General features: G+C 38.8%; 1 protein-coding gene across 6 annotated transcripts in view; it reads left to right on the top strand.

Moving 5' to 3' along the window:
• LOC131073126 (protein PLASTID TRANSCRIPTIONALLY ACTIVE 14) overlaps window positions 1–27,020 on the top strand; it is a 273,647-nt gene that overhangs the window by 48,430 nt on the left and 198,197 nt on the right. For 4 of the 6 annotated variants that reach the window (XM_058009511.2, XM_058009510.2, XM_059220951.1 and 1 more), the window contains 3 exons: window positions 16,757–16,885; window positions 23,687–23,776; window positions 23,924–24,074. In XM_058009511.2, coding sequence (XP_057865494.2) covers window positions 16,757–16,885; window positions 23,687–23,776; window positions 23,924–24,074 — 370 coding nt within the window. The remainder of the gene's footprint in view (window positions 1–16,756; window positions 16,886–23,686; window positions 23,777–23,923; window positions 24,075–27,020) is intronic. The other 2 variants (XM_059220953.1, XM_059220952.1) reach the window with 1 other exon arrangement.

Genomic DNA, 27,020 nt, shown 5'->3' with positions numbered 1-27,020 from the left:
TTTAGTATTCTTTCCCAAGGCACACCCTTTGCAGGCTCCTTCAAATTTTCTGACTTGACTTGGGTAAGCCGATCACCATCTTCTCTATCTTAGGTAGGGCATGGAAATGAAGGTGCCCTAATCTTCTGTGCCAAAGTTCATTCGAATCTGGAGTCACATGAATCAAGGCTAGAGGTGGAGTGGTGCAAAGTCTGTAGAGGCTCCCTTGTCTTACTCCAATGGTGTGGGCTTTCTTGATGGTGGAGTTCTTTGGCCAAGCAAGTACCTTTCCTTCCATAAAGGTTAATCTGTAACCCTTATCTTCAAGTGCTGAAACTGAGACAAGGTTTCTCTTTATACCAGGTACAAATAGAACTCCAGTCAGCTGTAGGGATATGCCTAACTTTAGGTTGATATTGCAGGTTCCTATTCCCATAACTGGATAATTTGAGTCATCACCAATTGTCACTTCTTCATTGAACTTTCCACAAGTGTATCTACGTGCTCACTAAATCCAGTGATGTGTCGAGATGCTCCGCCGTCAATCACCCATGTGTTGAAACTGGAGGTGACTTGACTAGAGAGGGCTGAGTAGAAGACTAGCTTCTCAGAATTACTCCCTTTGTTAACTTCTGCCATTGAAGCTTGTTGTTTGATCTTGTCTGGACACTTGGTTGCATAGTGCCCATACTGGTCACATCTGAAACATTGTACTTTAGAATTGTCTCTCTTCTTCTTTGAAGACCTCTTCCCATTTGAGCTGTTGTCCCTCTTTCTCTTAAAGTTCTTCTTTCCTTTCTTGTGGGAATTAGAGTTTAGAACTTGAATGTCTTCATTACCATTGTTTTGTTTTATTCCTCTTGTGACAAGCTGAGATTCCTCTTGAATGCAATCGGTTTTCAATCTATCAAACTTAGGAAATTTAGAACGAGCACTGATTCCTTGAATGAACGATTCCCATGAGGTAGGAAGTCCATTTAGGGCCATCATAGCAAGTTCTTTGTTGTCTACTAGATGTTCAATAGTGGATAGTTGATCCCTAAGCTCAGTGATCCTCAAGAAATAGGATGTAACTGTTTCTCCTTTATTCATCTTTATATGGTGTAGTTGATTCTTTAGGGTGAGAGCCCTGCTAGTGTTGTTGATTTCATAAATGTCAGCTAGTGCTTTGAACATCTGAAAGGCCGTCTCATATTTAGAAATGACTGGTACAATCTGGTCTCTTACTAAATCCACAATTATCTTAAGGGCCTTCTCACTGTCCTTGCTCCATTGAATTTTCTCTGTATCATCAGAGGGTTCAGGAATTTCACTTTTGACATGGGAGTCAATTTTATTTTCTTTCGAAACAAGCATGATCTTGAATTTCCAAGATACAAAATTTGATGCTCCATCTAATCTATCTTCAAACCTAACTCCGGTTGCCATTAGGATTATGAGAATGTGATCTTAGCAAGAGCCTGGTGAAAGTTTATGAGATCGTTACATAATTTTAATATGATCTTCCTTAACTTCGCTTTGATACCATGTTAAGTTCTTTCAAAATTCTGTGATCAAAATAGAAGAGATGGAGATATGATTTGAAAGTTGTATTTTATCTGCTATAGTGTGTTTTAAAGATGCACCACACTTATCAATTTCGGTGTGTGCATCCTCCTTAATGTAAGCATGCTATATAAGTGGATGAGGGGTTACGTAGTGAAGAGATATGTCTTCCCACGTGGGAAGACACTTCTCTCCCTACGTACCTCTCACCACAGTATATAAACTAGTCACTATTTACTTATCCGATTGGAAGGAGTGCGACTTGTTTGAGAATCGCTTTACCACCCGATACCATGAGCGGTGTAACCGTTGGTCAAACGCGATAAGTTAACTTTGGTTTTATTTATCATTAGTTAACGGTAACATATTAGTATATGTAATCAAATTAATATATATCGGAAGCATGAAATAGTACGACCGACGTTACAAAATTAACACCTCTCTCTCACTTTTCCTCTCTTCTTCTCACAACTAGCAATTAGAAGACCTTTTAGGGTTAGATGAAAGAGAAATTAAAAAAAACAAGTGAAAAAGCTTTTGTTTTTTTTGTTTTTTAAAAACGAAATTTGGCATGCCGCCGACCAAGTCTTGGAGCTTGGACTCGACGAGTTTTGGCATAACTTGCCTGACTCGCGAGTCAGGTGGGTTATGCCCAAAACTTGCTGAGTCCGAGCCCCGAGTCAGCAAAACTCGCCGAGCTTGGCTTGACTCGACGACTCGGTGAATTGGCCTGACTCGCGGCGAGTTTGGGAACTCTGGTTTCACCTTCCTCACTTAGAGTAGAAATAGTAAATTGCTTTGATTTCAATGGAGAATGTAATGGTGTCTGATGAATTTCCATGGTTCATAATTTTTGCATCTTGCTGATTGTAAGTTGCAATGTAAAGTTAGTCTGAGCCCCCTAAATTGGTGCTAAGTTCGATTGTGGATAGTTGTTTGGATTGCGTCGTTTTTGGGTATTCAAATGTACTTTCTCGATTTGAAAATCCTCTAGCATCCCCAGAAGATTGCACCGATTCTTGCGGAGTTGTAGTTGATCTTGGCGAAGCAAAGCTTGGTTTATTTGGAATTTGTCCACCAAAGCACTATTCATTGTTATCACTGCCCTTAGGAGTAGATTTAGATCCTTCTAAACCCTTTCCCTTTTACTTTCAGTTCATTTTAGTCCGCTCAAAGCAGCAACATCACAGATCCGCTATATCTGATGATGGAGTTCCAGCCACAACAAAGAAGTGAAAGAACGATGCAAACGTAAGGCCCCTTGGATTACCAGCAATCACATCAGCCAATTGAGTCACGTCCGTAGCATAAAGGAACCTTGGAGTCGATTGTTTAAACTTCTTGCAATCTTAGCATGCAATTGCACTTTGATCAAGAGAGAGTGAAGTGACCATTAGGCAACTTTATTTTGTGTTCGACGCTGTCATAAAAAACACGTCAACACCTAGGAACATGAGGGAGGGCAGTAGGATGAACTGTTCACATAGGCAGCTGAACTGATTTCCAGGTGGTGGACTGCAAGCATCATGTTTTGAGTCTTGACCAACTCACAAGGGTCTTAGTCTTGATTCTTAACTAAGATGCATAAGGAAATGGGAATGCTCTAGCTTGGGTAAATTGGAGCAGTATTTTAATCTTTTAATATACTGAAAAGCACACAGAAAATACTGAGAGGGTGGGCTGTTGGGATGGGGGTGAATCAGTATTTTAAACTTTTAAAAGCATGAAACCACATAAAACATAGAAGAGCAATCAACAAGATGGAAACACTGAATTTTCTCGTGGAAAACCATGGCACACAAAAGCTTTTATTCACTGAAATTGGGTGCCAATCCAGATTACACAAGTAAGCAGCAACTTACAGAGAGCACCAACTCTCCTTGAATCACAAACTACACTGATGAAGCACCCACACCACCAAAATGAGGCACCAACCTCAAAATTTCTGCTATCAAATGTTTCTCTTTTTCAAATTAGTAATACTCTCTTTTACATAGCTTCAATAATCTAATTGCCAGCCTGCCAGTGAACTCTGAAATGGCGACCCACTTGCCTCTTCTTTCTCCCAATTCATTTTGCATGAGAAGAGTCTTGACTGCCGCATCAGGCACTATTGCATAAATCTTGGCCCTTAGGAGGTAATGTCTGAATTTCTTAACGGCTTTTACTAGGGCGTATGCTTGCTTTTCAATGTTAGGATATCTGAGTTCTGCATCTTTCAGCGGGGTACTCATGAATGCAATTGGATTTTCGTCCCTTTCTTCACTTCTCTGGGTTAGAATGGCGGCACAAGTGTAGTCAGAAGCGAAGGAATATAGATAGAAGGGCTTGAGGTAATCAGGACTGATCAATACTGGCGCTTCTTTGATTGCCGTCTTTATTTCCTCAAACGCCCTTTTGGCTTGTGGAGACCATTCAATCTTTGCGTCCTTCTTCAACATCTCGTTCAGGGGTCTGACAATCTCGGCAAATCCGGTAATGAATTTTCTGACAAAGTTGATCTTGCCAAAGAATGATTTGAGTTCCTTCTTGCTAGCCGGCAAATTGATAGTGGATATAGCTTTTACTCTTTCAGGATCAATGGAGATTCCTCTTTCTGAAATGACATGTCCTAAAAGTTTTCCTTCTGTTACTCCAAATATACATTTCTTCGGATTGAGGGAGACACCGTATCTTCTGCACCTTTGGAAAACTCTTCTCAAGTCGCCCACATGATCTTCTCTTTGCCTGGAGAAAACTGTGATGTCATCCATATATATAACAATACATTTACCAATTAAGTCCCTGAAAGCGATATCCATGGCTCTCTGGAATGTGGCCCCGACATTTATAAGTCCAAAAGGCATTCTCTTGTATGCAAATGTCCCCCATTTGGTGGTGAAAGCAGTCTTTAGTCGATCTTCGGGCTCAACCAGAACTTGGTTATATCCTGAATATCCATCTAGAAAAGACATCATCTGCGACCTGTTGACAATCTGCAACACTTCATCTAATGATGGTAGCGGATAATTGTCTTTCTCTGATGCTCGGTTGAGATTTCGGAAATCAACACACAATCTGATCTCTCCATTTTTCTTTCTGACAGGTACTAGGTTGGCGACCCACGTCGAATGTCTTACTGGGAAGATGATCTTGGCTGAGAGCAGCTTCTTCACTTCTTGGTATATCAAGGGTTCCAATAAAGGATTAACCGGTCTTTGTCTCTGCCTGAATGGCTTGCTTCCTGGCTTCAAAGGGATTGTGTGGGTGATAATTGCAGTGTCGTAGGTTTTGAGATCTTCATAACTCCATGCAATGACATCTGGGAAATCTCTCATATTTTTCAGGATCCCATTTCTTTCGGTTGCTGTGCAGGACTTTCCGATAAACACATTCTTGGCTTGTATATCATCACCTAGATTGATTGTGTCGCACATGTTTCCTTCCATGCTGTGGTTCTTCTTTTGTTTTAATTTGTCAGGATCAAAAATTCTCTCCAATTCTACCATTCCTTTTGGAATAGTGTTTGTCTTTAAATTCAAGACACCTTCGGCATCAAATTCTGCTTCTCCCACTTCTTCTTCGTCAATGATCTGGGCTATGAAGACATCTGTGTTGGTTAAGAAATCTAGGATGTGCTTGTCATCTTCGAAAACTTGAAAATTGGTGATGTTATCTGGGACCGAAGGAACTGATATTAACTCAATTGTGAACTTCTTCAATCCTTCCATTGCGAGTGGTATCAAAGAACTGGCGGCTTGCGCAAGGGAATTAGCCACTTGATTCTGATGTCTGTAAATAGAATTGATATTAAAAGCTTCAAAACTCTCAATGAGATCCTAGACTCGATTTCTATATCTAGTCAATCTTTTATCATGGCAAACATACTGCTTCCTGATTTGTCTTATAGCTATTTCTGAGTCTCCATATACTTGCAGTATTTTCGCCCCTTTTTTGATGGCTAATAATAATCCATGAATCAAGGATTCATATTCAGCTACATTGTTGGTGCAAGGAAATTGTAATCTGTGAGCGGCAAGGTAAGTTTCTCCTGTTGGGCTAATTAATTCGAAGCCGGCTCCAGATCCTTGTTTGGACTTAGATCCATCGAACCTTAATGTCCATATTGTATTTTCTTGATTTTCTGTCTCTGGGCCTTCCTGACTTTCAGTTGATGTATCAGATAAGGTTTCATCTTCCGTAGAGATTTCATCCTCTGAATCTTGAATCTCTTCCATGATTAATGTCTGCGGGGCTCTTTTGTATACTTGTTCTAATGCGGTCTGACATAAAGCACAAGATAGTTCTGAATGGACGGCATTGTGAATTCTACACCAATTTGGAAGAAGCAAATCTCGGACGGACGCTATCTTACCAAGTTGCACACTTTGCTGTATGTTCCTATGTACGAACCTCCTGAAATTTTCAAACATTCCATTATCTTCTTGGTCAGATCCTTGATCACTTTCAACGACAATTTTTGTAGATTCTATTACTTCTTGTTGACCATCTTCATCTTGTATGTTTCGTATCATCAGGACTTCCTCTACTTTAGGCTTGTATGTCCCCAGGTCTGATTCTAAGAACAGAACTGCATTGTCTTCCCCGTACTCGGTTATCATAAGTCTCAACCTTGGAGTGCTATCGATCTTGATTTGATTTGGGACTCCTCTCCATGGTAACCACATGTGTGCAAAGTTAGTTGATACATACCCATTCAATTTTCGTGACCAATCTCTACTCAGGAGCATCCCATATGAATCAGGAATATCCACCACTGATATGTCTATGAAATTTTGAACTCTCGGGTCCGCGGCTAATTGCATGTGGATATTGTTCAACTTGCCCATGACTGGAACTTCTGTCTTATCTAGCTGAGTGACCTTTCTTTTGGTAGGAGCGGGAGTTATTCCTAGTCTTTGACAGACAGCCAGGGGCATCACATTACTAGAAGCTCCTGAATCATAAAGGCAATTGTGCAATAATTTCCCAAAAATTCTAACTGATAGCAGGAACGGGGCTGGTTCATCTTTTCCTTGAGAAGGGCCTAAAGAATCTTCACTGGGTTCTTGATGTTTCATTTCATTGACCTTTGAATGATCATCCTTCGCTAGACTCTCCTCTTTTGAGTGATCAGTTTTGTTTGTGGATTTTCCTTTCTTGACCACATCTTTCTTAATTGCAACTTCCTTTTCTGGAAGAATCTGGCTAGTGGTGAGGCCTTCTTTGATAGTAGGTTGAGTTTTCTTAGTCTTGCCCCTTTTGAGTAATACCTTTCCTTCCAACATATCTTCCTTTTTGGCTGGGAAGGTTATGGTCTGGACCATGCATTCATTTTGTTCGGATTGTCTTTGGTCATTGGTTTCCTCTTGAGTCACATTGATAGTAGCTTGAGCCTTGTTGGTCGAGTCTTGAACATTTGACCTTACTGTATTAGACTCACTCAAACTATTGATCATTGCATCTTTGATTTCTAACACTTTGAGCAACTCGTAAAGTGGTAGACTCACTTTAACTTTCTTGAGTTCATCTAACACCAACGCAGCCAATCTTTTCATTTCATTGCCCACGGGGGGTGCAATATTCCTCTGTCTGTATTCTTGCGTGTTCTGTGGATACTCCGGATTGTTGCTGGCTTGGGGATCCGGCGGAGTAAAGAAATTGTTTGGAGGAATCGATGTAGTTAGAGGTTCTTGATTTCTCTGATTTCTATGATAAACCCTTTGGTTCACACCTCCTGATGATTGGTGAAATACCTCTTTTATCCCTTCGACTAAGACACTGTTGTTCAAAGGTGGAAAATAATATTCTGAGTCCTCTATGGGTCCATTTGCAGATGCAGGTGGGAACTAGGATCCTGGAGGTACCATTGGTCCATTAGCAGATTCTGGTGGAAATCTCCTGTTTCGTGCTTGACTAATTTCTTCCTGTGAATACTTGCAGCTTTCAACAATCATGGCTTGACCGTACTGTGTGGTTGGGACCATTTCGTATCCTGTCGTGGGCGGATTTTCAGGTGGATCAGTGCTGCGCATCTCTTGTTGGAAAATGTCGGCCGCGATCTTGAATTCAGGACACTGTAACTCGGAGTGTTGGTTCGTATTATGAAGTCTACACCAACTGGATAAGGCCACCTCTGCTAGAAACACTTTGCTGGTAGGAGGATTTTCTTGATTCTGCGAATTTGGTGGGTTATCTAGTGGAGTTACCACATTTCCATTGTTGGGAGCCCTATTCCATGGTCTCCTCTGGAAGCCTTGGTTATTATTTCCTTGATAATTATTTCTGAAACCTTGATTGTTGTTTCCTTGGAAATTTTGATTGTTCGTATGTTGGCCATGGTTGATCCTTTGCATACTTTGGAGTTGATTATTCTGGTTCCTCAGGTGAGTTACCTCGGTTGATAGCTTCTTGACTTGTTCAATCAATTCTTTCATTTCGTCCTTTTCTTCTTGTGTCCTTGACGAGCTTGTGGCATTTTGCAGGTACACAGGTTGTGCGGGTGGAGCTTGGGAAATCGGAACTCCAGGGTGAAGGACCAACTGATTTGCCGGCTGTACGCTCGGATATGTTGCTTGTGGAATCGGATTCATGACTGGAGTCTGGTTGGCCAACGCCATTCCAACTACCTGCATTTGATTTGGTGCTGCGACAGGTCCCATGTGTAGTAGTGGTCCAGTGATATTTTGTCCCATGTGCTTACTAACCTCAATAGCCTTTGCATACGCTGCATTTAGATCATTCGGGGTCGGATGCGTCCTCACGAACATAGCAGTGAGATGATCTAAAGCTCCATAGTAAATTTCCCTTGGGTCCGCAATGAGATAAGGATGTCGTAGCATCGTGTATGCGCGGTGAAACCTATTGTTGAAAGAAGTGATGGGCTCATGTTCTCTCCTTCAGACTTCAACAAATTGTCGATACAACTCAGCTGGTGTGGTTGGTATACCAAACTTTGCAATAAATGCATCTTTCATCGCGTCCCAAGTCCTAATTGACCCTGTAGGCAAGTGAACGAACCAAAAGTATGCCTCTTCTCCCAATGAGTAGGGGAAAAGCCTACATGCTACATCTCCATATTCGATCCGCCTGTTACGAAGAAGGTCTTCGAACATCTTGATATGATCTTCTGCTGTGCGATGGAAATCACTGACATTGAACTTGGAACAGAAATGCTCTGGATTCTTGGGCATATCATGATAGACTGCAAATTCTAACGGTGATGGATTGTTGATTAGCCAAGTTGCACCATTAAGTACATGAGGAGGAGGAGGAGGAGGCGGAGCTTGGTGAGCCATCGTACTCTTCGAGGCTTGAGAATTTGAAACGGGACTTGATGAACTAGCCTGGTCTTTTGTTTGAGAAATTGCCTGGATACTTGATTGGATCGCCGCTTGTACTTGTTCTTGAAGAACTTGTGATGACTCAGGAGATTCCTCTAATCTTAGTTCAAATTCCTTGGGAGTGTCTTCTCTTTTGACTTGCTTCGCCTTTGAAGTAAACTGAAGTTCACTTAGATTCTTGATGCCTGGTGTCGACCTCAATAGTCTTTGATGTTTCTCGGGCGAGAAAGAACCAATGCGATCCAGCGTGAAGTCTTGCAAGGATTATTGTGGGTTCCTTTGATTGCGAAGTTCTCTAACCCTTCGATGTTCCTCGGCTCTATCTTCTTCTTGTTCCAAGATGATTCTGACTCTGTTATACTCAACTTCACTTCTCCTTATGTTCCACGCCACTTGATTCAATCCTGAAACGATATCTTCTTGAGTGCTGCCTATCTGCAAATTCGGTTGCACTACTTGATTCAATCCCTCATGTGGCAACACCATCGTGATTCATGATCATGTTTGAAATGTATTCTTCTTCAAAATCTTTGGACTTCGGGTACTAAGGCCCTCCTTCTAGCGCCAATTCTGTTGACATGTATTTTGTACACAATCATACACAGAATAAAATACCCAAAGGCATCTTATCCTCTCTTGAATAAAGTCGCTAACTGCTGAAGATTCGCAAAAAGGATCAGTTAGGATGACTCCAATGTTCTTGTAAGTAGGGTCTCTACGTGTGGATAAGCACCAGTGGTCGTTGTGATTGCTGTGTCATCAAGGGGCCTTACGTTGCCGAAGATTTTGCTAAACTAAACAAACTTTTTCGAAAAAGAATCAAAAGGATAGGGTTTGCAAGAGGTTTAATCTAGTCTAACCCTAAGAATGACTCAATGTGGACAAGACTTAATGGGATTCTACCAACTTCAATATTGCCATAAATTAACAACTCAATTGAAATTGATGCGATCTTCTAAGGTAACAAATGATTTTTCAATACATCAAAGATCAAAGACACTACCACGAAGGTACATATCCAAGATACAATAACGATTGAAGGTTTAAGTAATTCAAGTATCTCCAGTTGACCACGCAAGGCGTTCCTACAATCAGCAAGAAGCTAGTGGTTTGGAAAGCGAATCCTACCAAAGATCAAGTCCAACACTTTGTCCTTCGAATTAACACACTACTTTGATTGAGAATGATTCGAGAAAATTGAACAACCATGAAGATAACCAAGAGAATTGCAACAAAACACCATAACTTCAATATTTCATTGATCTCAAAGCCATCATATACAACAATTGTTTGAATTCCTTTCTCAAAACTCAATCTTGCTACAAAAGTAAATTGCTTCTAAACTCTAATCTCTCTAATACATCAATAATTTCTAACTCTCTACTATCTAATTATTTCAAAATGAAATGAAATGAGGGTATAAATAGCATCCTCAATTACAATGAACGGTCCAGATCAAAAGCAGATCAACGGTCAAGATTATGACACCTAAACCCTAATTAGGGTTTATTACAAATAGCCCCCTTTTTATTGAACAATATTAAATGCATAGCCAAATATTAAATTTGGCACAAAAATCTATGAGACATAGACCAATGACAATTAAGGTGCCATGTCATCTATAACAACCTCTCATCTAGAATCTTATTCCCTTTCCAATGCTCCTTTTTAGCATATGCAATGAATCTTGATACGATTCCTTCGATCTCAGCAATTGGAATCTCGGGAAGATTCTTCATTCTTTCTTCCAAGTGGATGACCTGATCAAATGCCTCGAGAAGAGCAGCGTCCCATTCAGGTTCAAGTTCCTTAGTCTTTTCAATCAGGAGCATGGTAGCAAACATTTGATCCTGTTGCTCATCTGTAATAATATTAGCGTCCTTGCAAAAGATGACCTTGATTCTATCCTCCAATTCCTGCAAATCCACATTTGTCTCAACTTCGATCCTCCTGCCAAGAATGGTACGAAGTACCTCAAATACTCTGTCCTGGATCGGGTTGATCACCTCCTCAACATGGCTACATCTAGTACGAATGTCCTCGAAGAGAACTTCCTTCATCTGGAGTAAGGTTGACCACTGAAGTAAACTGTGAGGTCCTCCATCCATGATCCTTTCCTGCGCTAAGACCTTCCTTGATGTTTGTCTGATTACTCGCAAGACAGGAATGATAACATCTTTGGTATGAGCAAAAGCGGCTACCGTTATCATCAAGTTGTGGATGATCTCAAGAACCTGGATAGCCCTTTGAATAGTCTTCATCATCCTTGTTGCAAATTCTACGGCAACTGTATGAGATTTGTCCATCCAAGTACTCATACGCTGGACCATACTCCTGAATCTCTCTGCCTCATTAATTGATTGAAGGGGAAGTGCCTGTACGGGTGATCTTGCTGGATCCTGACGTCCCAAAGGCTCATTGAGATGGTTGAAATATGTTCTCCATGCACCTCTCTCTCTCTCAAGCTTTCTGTTCTTCTCCATTTCTTCTCTAAGCTTGTCTTTCAAGGCCTCAAATAAATCGGTGGCATCATCCATCGTCTGTTCGGCTGTGGATGGACCTAGTTCAAATGTCTCTATATCATATTCCTCTGCTAGGATCTCACCTTCATACTTGTCCACTGCCGGTGTAGCTATCTGTAATTTTCTGGAGCCAGTCTCGTCTCTAATCATCTTGGACATCTTGGTAGCCTTCCTCTTCTCTGTCACTTCCTGGGAATGTCCAACAAGGCTCTCTAAATCAATTACATTGTCTTCGTCCTCAATCACGATCACCTTAGTTAATCTTTCCTTCAACCAATCTGGGATGGCCGATCTTGTCTCTTTAACCTGTATCTCCTTATGCAATGCTTCTTCTTCTCTGGGAGGAGATGTTATCTGATCATTGTTCTTGTCTTCATGTAGCTCATAATCTTGGAGAGATCCACTTGGTGACCCTTGAGGTGCCTGTCCTTCTTCCTGCCTATCATTCTGCACCATTGACTCCATAGACTCTTCCACTTCAAGTGTCCTTTTCTCTGGTCGAGAAGATGTGCCGGATGAACGATCTCGGTTGGCCCCTTGCTTCTTCTTGGAAGATTCTCTCTTCTCAGGTCTCTCTTTTCTCTTCGAGCCTCTTGGATGGAGATTGCCTTCACTTGCACTTCGAAGGTTGCCTTCACTTGCATTTCTGGGATTCGGATTACCTTCGCTTACACTAGCTCCACCTTCGGCTGGTTTCTCTTCCAAAGTGAAAGTCATAGTTATGCCTTGCTCTCTCAACTTCTGATGCTGCACATCAACCCATCTGCGAGTACAAGACAAGACTGGAGCCATCAAAGCATCTAGATCCACGACCTCGGGCTCATTCCAATCTAACCTTATTGATTTGCTTTCTCGATCATAGGATGACTGGAGATGTCTGCCACTGTCCTGAGCTTGGTCGGCCACTCTGTAAATCTTGCATTTCCTGATGAAATCCAAAGGCAATCTAGAATGCATCTTTCTTTTCACTTCAAGATCGTCCAAGAGATTCATCATAAAATCTTCTATCTGAAACTCATGCTTAAACTTCCTACCGACTGTCTCCTCTATATATCCATGTGGATCAAAGCTTTCTCTCAAGGCAAAGAATGAAAAAGAATACAAAGCTAACTCCTTCTCTGCGTCATCCATGGCTAAAGCATCAGGACATACCTCAACTGAATTGCCTAATATGATAGGTACCGGAACTCCATTTCCATGTCTATGTCTGAATGCCTTCGCATAAGCTGCCAACTGTCTTGTTAGCTCAAGTAACACAATTCTGTCTGTCGGATATCTTGGCAACATGTATGGAGGTGAAGGACATCCATGAACTCTAATATAAGTGAACTTCGGAAATTGGATAAACCAAGCACCGTACCTCTTTGCTAGTTCCTGTGCATCCTGAGATAATCTGTTGTGAATCCCGCCTTGCAACGTCCTTGTGATGTTCATCGTGAAGGTATCATTAACTAACTTGTAGTTGCTTCCTAGCGGATGATGCAAGTGGACATAGGAATCACAAACTCTGACCTCGCCGGGTCCTCTTCCAATCACTCCTCTATGAGGTAGTCCTGCGTACTCAAAGCTCCGGATCAAGGCATATATGACGTATGAACTCATGTGGAAGGATTTGGTAGCCTTCAGTCTCCTCAACTGTACGTCCAAGCAATGGCTAATTATCCTAGCCCAATGAATTGTTCCTTTTCCCTGAACTATCACCTGGATAAAGTAGAACATCCACTTCTCAAAGTAGAAGGCTTGAGGGGCTCCTGTGACTCGGTTGAGCATTGTAATCAAATCTCTGTACTCCTCCTGGAAATCGATCCTATGTGGTGTGTTCGGGATCTTGCTCAGGCGAGGACGACTCTTGAGTAACCAGTTCTTGTTAATGATGCTTAGGCAAGCATCTGGATCATCTTCGTACATGGACCTGGCTCCTTCTATGCTCTTGTAGACCATATCTCTGTGCTCTGGAAGATGGAAAGCCTCACTTATAGCTTCCTCTGAAAGATAAGCTAAAGTGTTTCCTTCATTGGACACGATCGTTCTGGACTGTGGATCATAATGACGAGCACACTCGATCATCAACTCATGGCACTGTACTGCTGGAGGGAAGCCGGCCGCCTTAATGATGCCACTTTCGATTATCCTCCTGGCGACAGGTGATGGCTTGCCAATGTAGAGGACCTCTCGAAACTTCTTCGTGCTGAAGTTGCCCAAGTTGGTATCTCCAATGTTGCTCCACTTAGACACGATCTTGGTCTCCACTTCTTCGTTCTTTTGATCTTCCTTCATGAGAGCTGGACGACTGGTGGATGCTCCCGCCTTCGAGGTCGCCATACCTACACAACATTTCATAATAAGTAACTAAATTTTGGAATGTATAACTATAGATTAGAGATTAAATTTAGGAAACTTCATGATAAGTCTTTGAGTTATCATTTCCTAAATAACGATTGAGCTATTGGAATTCAAAATTTCAAAATTCAAAATTTGAAGCTATGACGATCAAAATTCAAAATTCAAGAGAAAGGAAGATTTCGCCATACCTTGCTTGAGAGCTAACTCTAAAATGCAAAACAAGAAATTCGCTTAGGCACAAATCAAAATTTGAAGCTTTCAACGTAATCTTTCTCAAGCGAATGTCCACCTTAGCAATTCGCCACCTTTGGGATCTTTGACGTGGTCTTTGGCAAGTTCGCTCAACTCAAACTCGCACTCCTTTGGATGATGTTCGCACCTTGCTTGGAATGGAAATTCGCTCTACTTGAAACTAAGTTCGCACTCCCCTTTAATGATAATTTCGCACCTCCTTGTCTTCTTGATATTTCGCATGCAAAGATTGTTCGAATGATGATTTGAAAATGAAATAAACCACTCCCTTTTATAGGCGCTCACCCTCTTCATTAACTCTAGGCCGACTTTGTAATTTAAAACAAATTTTAAATAAATTTAAAGGCCGACTTTTGTAAAACAAAACAAATAAACCTCAAGCGCCCCACTTTTTATTAATAATTAATTAATTTAATGCCTTTATAATTAAATTTTTTTCGATTTTTTAATAGGCAAAATTAATTAATAAATGTTTTGCGCTATTTTTTTAAATGCTAACTTGATTGGATATTTCAAATTTTATTGATCTTTAGCATTTAATAAAATTCAAAAATGTTATTAGCGCCGAAATTTGGGAGAGGTAAGGGTACAAACCACATCGCTCTGGTCCCTGGGAGAGGGACAGGAGCAAATTAACATTTTAGTCTTGAATCTCTCGCCTTTGACATTCAAAATCACCATCTCTACGTTGAAACTGGCATTTTTGACAAGAATCTTGTGCTTGATTGACTTAATTTTGTAGACGAATGCCCTTTGTGACCATTATCGCCCTGGTCCCTTGGTGAGGGACAGGAGCGAACCTTGTGTTCTAGCCTAAATTTGCTATCTTGTAACCTTTGCTTCTTGTTCATCGCCTTCCAAATGACGCTTTCAACCTTATATAATCTTGCTTCGACATGATTTTTGAAGGATAATGAGTGATTTAATGAAAATCGCCCTGGTCCTTGCCTGAAGGACAGGAGCGATTTAGCTTCTTGGTTCAATTCGATCACCTTTTGACGTTTAACTTCCTCGCATATCATCTTCTTAAGAACACTTTGACCCTGTGCAACCTTGTACGTCCTTGACTTAGCGTGATTTTTGGATAAACTGGCTAATATAGTGAATATCGCCCTGGTCCCTGACTGAGGGACAGGAGCGATTTTTGGTATCCTGGGCTCATCTTTGTTTCCATCAATTTGCAATTGCCTTCACAATGTAGAATGAGGTCCTTTGATCCTTATTGAGCACTCGAAACGTGATCAACATCCAAAACTTAAGCCTCCATAGAAATTTCGCTCTGGTCCCTGACTGAGGGACAGGAGCAAACTTGAAGATATAGTGCAAATTCTTCATGTGGCGGTCTTTGTAACTTCGTTCTTTGTCGAGACACCTCAAACGTCATTGCCACCCTGTATCCTGACTTGGAGTGATTTTAAACTTGGGAGGAAGGCATCATAACTAACATTTCGCCCTGGTCCCTGGCTGAGGGACAGGAGCGAATTTGCACTTGTAGGCTCCATCACACTTTGCTAACTTGAAAAATTATCTTCAATGGACTCGTTGTGCCCTTTTTCATTCATCCTTGGCCTGGAGTTCGTTCTAACTTGGTGAAAAATTGACCTAAGGCAAAAATCGCTCTGGTCCCTGACTGAGGGACAGGAGCGCCTAGGCCAATATGAAGTTCATCAGGGGTCTTGCAATCTTCAATTTGTCTTCAACAGGTTCATTACACCTTCTTTGTTTGCCTCAAACTCAAAACTTACTTGATCTTTGCCCAAAATATGCCTTATGAGGAAATTCGCTCTGGTCCCTGGGAGAGGGACGGGAGCTACCACTGAATTTCGCCCTGGTCCCTGGCTGAGGAACAGGAGCGAATTAGCTTCTAGGTCCAATTTTCTTCACGAAGGCACTTCCAAATTATATTCAACTGATGAAACATATCTCCTTTGATCTCCTCAAATCGTCAAATTGCGATTTTTGCTCCTGGCACATTTCCGTGTTTGTGAAATTCTTCAAATTATATTCAATGGAAAGAACATGCCTCCCTTTATCATTTCCAGTCAAAAATTCGTCTTGATCCTGCAGAGACAGTAAAATTTTAAGAAACAAGCTTCGGTCCTTCACTAAGGGACAGGAGCGATTTTGCTTGTACAGGCCAAAATATCAAGATTTCATGAGTTTAATCACTTCACAAGGCAAAAACAAGTCATTTCCAATGCCCGGAATCAATTATCAAAATTCTCAAAATTTGGTCAAAATTACTCAATCGGACAAAAATCAAAATCTCATCATTCATACTTAGGCAAAATTTCAGAGTTGCACTCAAGATTCTTGACTGAAACTAGACAAACTCACTAGACCTCTGGCGAATTCACTTCATTCAAAATTGCATCCTACGAGAGGAAGCTCAGAAAGCTCTCAAGATTGACTGGACTCTGGCTTGAAAACACAGAAACGTAAACCCTAAGGCTTGACCCTAATCCAGACAACTGACAAACTAAACCAAAATCCTAAAAAGCAAAGCGAAAGGCGAGCAAAAACGAGCAAAAAGAGGGGGGTCCCCATTTAAATGGGGCGATGTGTGAAATGGTCACAACAGGTAGCTTAAACTACAGTATAGAAAAATATATAAATAAATAATGCAAATAAAATGCATAACTACACCAACGTATAGCTTGCACATAAATATCATACTCTACTTGCCTCTGCTTTTTATTTTCTTGATATTCAGTAGATAAGGATGTTCTGCCATCTTTGGATAACATTTTTCAGATTTTTAATTGTTTATATATGTTTACTGAACTACTGCAGGCTGACTGGGACTTAAGATTGGCTTGTCTTCTTTTGCTGGCTTTTGATACCAAGGATAGTTTCTGGCAGTTTTATGGTGATTTTTTACCTAGTGTTGAGGACAGCACGAGTTTACTGCTAGCTACAGAGGTTTACTTCAAAGCAAAATTTCCTTTTAATTAGCATTGTTAGTGTTTAAAATATGCACCTATAAAGTGTATTCAAAGATATTTATGTTGGATACATATTCTAATGAATTACATGGCACTTGATAACACAAATGAGTATGCCGGCTGCATATTCTTTGAGTACTATTCAATTCTACCCTGAATTCTACAAGTAGCTGAAATTTTTGTTTATTTCCTGATTTTTATGAGCTCAATTGGTGTTTGTTAGGTTGATTATGGGATCTACATAATGTTGAGAGTTACAGTCATCTCTTTATTTATAGTAGTATTTGATGTTTCACATGCAAGATGAATCACATATACCATACTGTAATGTCCCCTTCTCACTAGTTCACAGACATACGAGGAGCTTGGCCTATTACTTGACCCTCGTAGGCCAAGGAGTTGATGTGAGGGTCACTTGGGCAGTGGCTTGTGGCTTCACATTTTATTTTAATATGATTTTTTGGTGAGATAATGTATTCTCAGGTTTGGTGTAATTTATGAAGTTAATTGCACTTTATATTATAATGATATTTTAATATTATCCAAAGTGCAATTAAATATTATTTTAAGGTGCAATTAAATATTATTTAATTAAAAGGGAATCTTTTAGAAGGGGATCGATCCATTGGAGAAAAAGAATAAATAGAGGAGGTTGGTTCATGGTTGATCATCGACTGTTTGACTACTTCTTTCTTGATAAGCTTGTGGAGCCAAGGGTTTCTGCAGTTTATTTTCAGCATTGAGAATGATAACTCTCTTTGATTGGCATAACTGAGGTGGTGAAAGATCCTCCGAAGGGTTGCAATTGCGAGTGAGGGATATTTCAGTCCTTCATGTTTGAGCTTATTGTGTTTGGCATCAGCATTCATGGAGATCGAATTGGGAGAATGCTTTAGCTACATGGTTTATTGATATCCATGATATATCTGCACTTCGAAGGAAGATAGGCGATCTCTTGGAGGTGATTTGGTGGTGGTTTTTTGAGGAGTTTGGAGGTGATTTACAGTCATAATCGTGGTCTGCCATGGAGGTAGATCTACTGAGACACACCTTTTTGCTCATTACTTGTGATTGAGGAGGCAGAATTTTGTGGGCAATTGTTCATTCAACTCTTCTTGCCTTGGCAATCATTTTCATCATTCCTCGGAAGGGAGAAAGTGCTGGATTTATTTTTCATTGCATCTGCAACTCTAGGGTATATGGCGGCCAGCTCCTAGTGGGGCGATTTCACCTTTGGAGTCTCCAAAAATCTTTTGAAAATTCCTACATGTTCACTGGGATTCATACTTGCTTTTGGCATCATCAAACCAGGTTCTTGATCATCATTTGTTAATAAAAATAAGTAAATAACTTTTTTCTGAGTACTAGTGTTCAGAAATTGGAAGTCAGCCATTAGAGATTTCAATTACGTCTTGTACTTGCATCAATTATTGTTATTGTCTATCTAGTGAAGTCTGAATTAGGATCAGAAAATTAGTTGCAGCAGCAGTATGATTCAGACTCATATTTCTGAAACATCTATGGCAACCATTTGACAAAATAACAACTTCAGAATTGATGCATATTTGAGTTGTTTCCATTAATGGTCAGCTAGTTATATGATTCTTAAAAGCTTGCAATCAGTTTATAATAAGTTTCAGATTGTATGTGAATTGTTTGACAATATTCCTTGAGTTAAAAATTTACACTTTCAGTCACACATCAGCAAGGGATATTACACATACATTACCTGTTACCACAGTATACAAGAGCATCGTGGTCATAGTGGATAATTCAGAATGAAGTTGGAGATAAATTACCTTGGAAAAACTATGGAAACATATGGTGTAGAGATTTTGTTAAACTAAACACATAAATTATGGGTTAATAGCTGTTGTTAAACCAAGGTGAAGAAAGCATGCAATGAAAACTTTTCCAAAGTGACGCTAATCTGATTTTAGTTATGCAGCATCGGATTATCCATAAAAGATTATGTGTGTAAAATCAGCAATAAAAAAATTAACAAACCATAATAAGGAAACATGTAATACCAGATTTACATAGAGAAACTCTTTGGTGAAAAAATCCACCATCAAAGAGAGGATCAAGAGTGTATTGATCTGTAGAAAGTACATGTGCAAAATTCTAACTTTGTTCAAAGTGATAGCATTCTAGTAGCACCTGTGTACTTGTAAAATAATCTCATAAAGTTACTATCTTGTGCCTCCAACTTATAGAGAAATGGGGGAGGAATATCACAAATGGTTTCCCAAGACAATGTGCCAACAAACCATGGTAAAATGCAAAAAACCACTTCCCAAATGAAGAGGATCTTCCGAGAACGGCAAAAGTGTTGGAAATATTGTAGTTGTCATTGATGTCAAAGGTATGGAGAGCATTTTGTCAACAGTGGCCAGTGGCCTTTGGCCTTTGTTGACAAAATGCTCTCCATACCTTTGACATCGATGACAACTACAATATTTCCAACACTTTTGCCGTTATGTATATAGATAAACCAAGTATTGGCATTTACGCAAGATAAGTCTAAGTTTAAGCTTATTCCTTCATATGTTAGCCGACCAAACCTTGGTATATTTTTCAAGACACATCCTACATGCTGGCCAACTTCTTGCCGTCATGTAAGACAAATACATGCTTTCTGACAGACCTTAGAAAGATTCTTTATGAAGAACATGTTTGAAATCAATTCTGGCTGACCCTCACTTTGGTGCCCAATTAATGTTTGAAATGAAATTAAATAGATTGATTTTTTGGGCCGACCATGTCTATTGTCCTTACCTGTAAATTAATAAATAAATTATATTTGCTCAAGGGGCCAAACTGTCACAGAGTTCGCCCATCTTTTGGGACAATAAAACAAAATTATTAAATACAAATATGAACCACCTCTCGGAATAGACATCTATCTTGGGTGAAGAAGCATTTGGTGGCATATAAAAAAAGGTATATTGGGGGTGCAAAAAGTAAGCAATTAAAAAGAATATCATTCAGATTTTAGAGGAGATTTATGTAGAAGATACGAGCAGATTTTGGAACAGAGTTATGAAGCATATTGGAGAGAAAAGTTTAGCAGATTTAAGAAGAATAGAGCAGATTTATGAAGATTTTGTGAAGACTCTATGGACAGATGTGTGGACATTGAAGAAATTATGAGCAGACATTTGACAGATTTATAGCAGACTCTGAAGGTGATGAGGCAAAATTATAGCAGACCTTTTAAGGTCATTTATATCAGAGTTCAAGGAAGATTTGAGCAGATTGGTTAGAGCATTTTTTGAGGAAAACAAAGACTTTGTTGTGATTGATGTTGGTGCCTCATATTGGAGAGGTTGGTGCCTCCTATCAAAAGAGATTGGTGTCTCTTACTGAGTCGGTGCTCAGTTGTAGGGATTGGTGTCTCCAATGGGTTGGTGCCTACAAATTCTACTAGTGGGGATTGGTGTCTCCTGTGGGTACCTTCTTCAAACTGTTTAAGTTAAATTATTAATTTTTTTTCTGAGCTTTACAACATTAGCTTATGGGAAATAAAACAATAGGCTAGGGGACTCTTGATGAGTTATGCTTGGAAATGGGACATAGCAATAACAACTTCCTATGACAATACATCAGCCAAATCATTGAATTTCAACGACGATAATGTGTACAACAGCTAGAATAATGTTATACAGACTATAATGAGTACAGATCTGAGGAAAGTGAGTGTTGCTATGACTGTACGACTGGTGCTAGGGCTGTACTGTAATGTTCCCAACTTGGGATTTTTGTATATTTTCTGATTTATAATCTTTTTTATTTCTGATGCAAAACTACGAACTAAAATTGCAAAAAAAAAGAAACTAACTACTAGAAACTTATTATCAAAACCCCCTATGGCTGGAAAATTTCACTTTCACGGTTTCACCCAAACTATTAAATTACAACTTGTAGATGATAATGATCCAAATGAAACGGCTGACTTAAAACCATGTAATATACAATTACATTCAGATCTGAGTAGTCAGTGCTCACAAAGCTCAATTAAAAGTGCTACAAATGAATAAACCCTAAAATGCCGACAAACATTTAAGAATGGAACTGTAGGGTAATAAACTTGTATGGATCTGAATTAATCACCAATTAATCACCTTCATAATGCCTTAATTAGATTTGCAAAGCACTGGAACAATTTACAAGGTCTGATATGCACAATTTTTAGATTTGCAATGACTACATTTGAACAGAAATATGAATGTATAGTTGTTAGATCCTGTTTGGTGAATATTACACAAGGTTGGTGGTTAGATCAACTATAATAGTTTTGTAGCAGCAACAATTGTGAGGCAAATGACTGAGGGAGGTCATGTGGCAGCTGGGAACAGTCAATTAGAGGCTGCACAGCAGTCATGGGCCCTCCAAAATGCTGTAGCAGTCAATAGGATGTCTGCAAGCAAGGAAAGATGTTGATGCTGTTTACCCAAAGTAATGTTATAACCTCCTCCAATGCTGGTATGCCCAAATATGGCCTGGAAACTGATAAAGACAATAGTAAGCAAAGTTTTGCCCTCCCAAGCAATGGCGCTATCAATAAAAGTGGCTGAAAATGTTGTTGTGACAATAAATGATGACAAAACCTCTCCAAAAACCCTCAAAAGTGATGAAGCTATCACTAGATGTACGAAATGTGCAACATATGATGGCGAATTCACCTCCTCAATGCTGGTATAATCAAGTTGCTGGATATATATGATGGTCATTGGACTATTGATAACGAATGATTCCTCAAAAATGTCAATTTCACTATAGTGACACTGTAGTGACATCTAAAGTTGAAACTTGGCCAAAAATGCCTATTTCACTATAGTTACAATATAGTAGCAGTAAAATGTGTCAAAAACCCACAAACCAGCAATGAAAAAATGATGATGGCTTCTACCAAGGTGTGGTGCGAAAGATCTAGCAAGAATGGATTATGGAGCAAACCCCAAAATTTTGAAATTCACAATGAAATCCGTCAAAGCATAAATGACAAATCTACAAATGCTCCAAAATCAGCACATGTATTTCCCAGATGGATTTGCCAATGTTGGAGATGAGGGTTTTTATCTTCAATTCGTTCTCCAAGATCCTCAAATCAACCAAGGGTTTTCATCTCAAGTTTTGAAAATTGTATGGCAAAAATGATGACAAAACATGATACCCACATGAAGTGAAGTGTCCTCCTTCTGCAGCACTCCAATCGGGCCCATGAGATCAGTTTTTTTTTTAAGTATTAATTAATATTATTTTATTTTAAACTACTTTTTATTTTACCAGTGTTAAAAACATGTATTTTAATGATAATATTATTTAAGTTGTCACTTTAATACTGGGCCCAACGTAATACAATATTTAAAATTATTTCCGTTGCTTTACCCTTTAGCCTAGAGGAAATATGGATAGACTAGGGGTCTTCTCTGTGACTGTATTTCTAAAAAGGGGACATAACATGTACGACATTGGAAACATCAGGCACAACATGTGAATAGGGCTGCATAGCAACAAAAAGCCTTCTCACGACTCAGATTTGAGTAATGGAGGTTGGAAAAGGCTAATGTAGGTTGTATGATGATCCCCAAATAGCATAGTGGCTGGTGGAAGAGTAAGGAAACTCCTCCATAAATGCTGAAAACTTGCTGGTTGTAGTCAGTCTACGATGCTTTTTATTATGTTTCAATAATATTGGTTATCTGATTATGTATGAATTGTTTGTATTAAGTGTTTGTCAGCTACAAGTAGCTATAAGCATCGGGTAGTTGATGGTTGTGTTCCTCTTGGCAACAGTTGGGTCTTTTAAATAGATTGTGTGTCATCAGGGAGGCAGTATGATCTAGTCATGTTGAATGTGATCCTTGGCTGGTCATCTCTGATGTTCTTCTTTAATAATTTTGAAAGATATAATTTACTACTATATCTGGTATGCATTATCATCTCTATTATTAATTCAGGTATATATTTTATCTGATAGAGCTAGTAAACACTGGTAATGATGTAAGCGAAGTAGAGAAGCTAGGTACAACAATAGATATCTTTCAAATCCATAAATATAAATATTATGATGATATCATATCAAATCCCAATAAGCTATGAGTTCCTCAATCAATTCTTTAGTTCTGAAAATGGAACATGATACAAGTATACATTCCAAGATTGTTGGAGATATATAAAATATAGTACATTAGGATTGCAATTAAATATCACATTTTCCTAACGATAAACATAATGAGAGGTAGAGCCCCTTTACAATGTACAGAGGTGATGGCAACATACACTAATTTTGGAAAAATGAAGACCAAACTTCTATAATCACAGTGACTGCTTGATGTTTGGTTACTGAGCAAATTAACAAGAAGAATGTACAAAATACTTTACAATCACTCTGACAATGTAAATTAAACATTGGTCACTTAAGACACCAAGGCAAAGTTTGGGCGAACATGACAGTTGGGTTTTTTTTCCTTTTCCTGCTTGTACTCCTAATATTCACATTGTTTCATTAACATTCGCTTGTATATTTATTCAATATTTTCTAACAGCACTTTTGTTTTGTTTTAAGGTGACACATAAACTTCTGCTTTTAGACTCTTATTTCACTTTTTTAGTGTTTTACATTATAAAGCTTTTGTGGAATGATATTTCAATTGGGCATAGAGATTTGAAAGATTGTATCCTTATTTATTCCAAAGTTGCTTGCATTTTCAAGTAGAAAGAAAGTGTTTGTTATTTTGAAGTCTATAAACTCAGGCAAGAACTTGATTCTCAGGAGGAACTAATTGAACTACAAGACCAAAATCTGGCTCGCAATATTAAACATCAGCAAGAACGTGTAAGAAATTTCTGGAAGAAAAACTGGGTATATGCTCTGATCTTAAATTATATTTTCTGCTACTAATTTATGTTTGATAGGAATATAGTACTTATAAGGGCTGACTTTTGGCCAATGATCATTTGAGATTTACCCTTATGTCCTTTGATAATTTAGTTCTTTCCATTTTATTAGCATGCAGATGTTCCATGGAAAGTGAAACGTTTGGCTCATGATCCTGAAAGATTTCTTTGGGCAGTAAGCATTGCCCAATCACGTTGCATTAATATGACCATGACGATTGGTGCCAAAGTGCAGGAGTCCAACATGCTAATTCCATATGCTGGTATATTCACAGCTTCGACATTCTTGGCATCGTGTGTTATAGGCTGATTTTCTGAAAATTTTGATGAATTGTAAATATGACCATTTCTTAGTTTGAATGTCTCCAGAATGAAGGGCACTGTCAACCATTGGTCTGCTTTAGGAAATGACTCATTTTAAAGTTGTAAATAAATCTTATTTAGAAGAAAAAATTAACACGTAAAAGAGCCAGGTAGGATATACATTCATTTGTGGTGTATTTCTTTCTGAGATCATATCCTTCCATTGTTGTCCTCATCAAACTAAGTATTTAACTCAAGATGCAAAGCTAAATCCATTCAGCATAACTAATTGTCGTGTCTTGCTAGCCAGCATGGTGTGGGATTTAGTACTTTTGATAATGTTGTAACTTTGTTGATTCTCATTTTGTGACAAGAATTCTAAATATTCAAAATTACCCAGATTGTATAAACTGGATAAACTATTAAGCCCTTACGAATATGTTAATTATTTAATTAATTTTGGAAATACTAGCAAAGTGATAGGTGAGAGCCTGATCATGAAATTATGCATGACAGGTTTGAAATCTGTGCACGTGATTACAATATTGCCTAAACCTGTGTAATGTGATGTTCAGATTCTATTCTGGTTTAAATTCAAGATTTTAATCATATTATAATTTATTGTATGAAACAAGGTGTCATGATCTTTCTTTGGTTTCAATGTAGATTTTAGGGATAAAAATAGTGCCAAACAAAGTTGAAAGGGGTTGTAGAGTTCTATAGTAGTAGATGAGCTAAAATGGACAGAAAAGTAATCCTAACCACTATGCAATAAATTTTGTAATATCCCGCAATGGAATATTATGTGATATTTAATTAATTTAATTCACTTCACAAAATTTCAACACCTTTTGATCACCCAGGTCCGAAGATTGAGGTGAGAGCATACCGTAACTGAATTTTGTTACAAATCAGAATGATTTAAATGAAAGTTTTGGCTCCAAAAATCTGATCTACTGTTGCAATGCAATACAAATCTTATGAAATTTACAGAATAAACAGTAGCAGTAAATGGTGCTGTCCTAACTGATGACAGACCCAAAAATGACGCTATAATAGCCGCCCCAAATCTGCAAGAATGGTGCATAGTTAGCTTCCAAAACCAATACATATGACGCTGTAATTGCACCCAAAAACCTGCAAGTTTGGCACTTGGAAGCTGTCTCATGCCCAAAATAGGGCTTTATGAAAGCCACCCAACACCTCCAGAAATTGGTGCTATGGGAGCTGGCCAAACATTGATTTCTTCCATGAACAAATTCCATTCCAAATTTGCAATCTTTGAAGCTGAAACATAATCTCTGAATAAGGTTGTACAGTTCTAAATTGGGAGTTTTCATCCATTAATCCAGTAATGGAAATCAGGGGTTTCTATCCTCCAATCTTCAACATAGAGGGTTTTTGTCCTTGATGTTGTAGATTATCCAATCTATTTGTGAAAATTAGATAATAAGCAAGCATACATTCCTTGAGCATTTGCCTTGTTTATATAGACCTTTTGGCACCCAATTTTTCCCACCAAAAAGAAGTCTTTTCAAATTCTCAAAATGCCTTTTTCAATGCCCACTAAGTAGGTTTAAATAAAAGATTTTTTTATTACAAAGATCCCCTAATGTCCCCTCTTTTGGGTTCTCCTGCTTTGTAGTTGGTGCTGACTTTCTGGGTTTGTATCAGCCTAATTAGAGGGGTTAGTTGATGTTGCCAGTGAGGTCAGATGGTTTAGTGGAATTGTATGACACTTTCAGATGTTATTTCTGGCTTCCAATCTGGTCTCCAAGATTCTTGGAGGGAGCATCTATTTTTAATAAGTCACTTGGTCGGGTTCGTTTTTCATCTTTCATCATCAAGATGATGCAGGAGCATCTAGGGGTGTAAGGCAATCTTGCATCATCCAAAAATACTTATTTCAAATCCTAGTTAATGTTACGTGAATAAAAATAAATGCAAGCATCTATGAGTCTCCATGTACCTAGGAATATGTCCAAGAGGACATAGGAGATTGAAATTATTTAATATTTGTGGCCTATGTTCAATGGCAATTGTAATTTTCAAGAAGGCACACCTTTTTCTATCATTATAATGCTAAAATCATAAGAATACCCTCCTTGACATGGGAACAAGGAAAGGGAAAAGTCATGCACTCATATTTAGAAATAAAATATATGGAATATAAAAATTATTAATATAAATATCAGATTCAGGCAATGGGATGAATGTTATAGAAGAACCATAGCATTTGGAAAGATAGTATCGTTACAACCATAGTGAAGGAAATACCTCGAACGTTGCAACCATAGTAAATGGAAATAGGAAGTATGCCTAGTGTACAGGTTGTCATATCGTTACAAATCGTCAATAGCTATTTGACTAAAAATTGACTAAACCCAAAGCGTACTGGCTCCATACTCGGACCTGGTTCAAATTGGACTGGGTCCGTAGGGGTCAGGGGGAAGGACCCAATAACACAACTCCTATGCAGTCAGTTTTTCATTCAGTATTATAGCTCATTGGAAAGAGAACAAAAAGATTTAAATGATGAAATGCTTAAAAGAGACTTTAAGTGCCAAAAATGTTTTAAAAATAAATTAAATCACATTTTGGAGTTATAAGGCTTTTTAAATTAATAAAGTGATCTTATAATGGAGTTTCTGAAAAGTTCCCAAAAAGCTTATAAATAAGAGGGTTGAAAGCCTATTTTCTTATGTTTATGTTAATTATTTTGTCTCTTGTAAAAACCCTTGGGGTTTTGGGATTGAACTTGGTTTGATTCAGCCTTCCTAAGGATTGAAACCCTCTTAGAGAAAATTGGTTTCGGTGGTGAAAGATCTACTTTGGCTAATGTTTGGTGGAGCCACTCAGATTTCATAGTGGATTCAAAGATTGAGGTTTGGAAATTGTGAGTCTTA

Source organism: Cryptomeria japonica, chromosome 5, assembly GCF_030272615.1.
Source record: "Cryptomeria japonica chromosome 5, Sugi_1.0, whole genome shotgun sequence".
Taxonomy (NCBI): Eukaryota; Viridiplantae; Streptophyta; class Pinopsida; order Cupressales; family Cupressaceae; genus Cryptomeria; species Cryptomeria japonica.
Note: the sequence above shows the minus strand (reverse complement) of the source record. Positions and strands in the feature narration are given on the sequence as shown.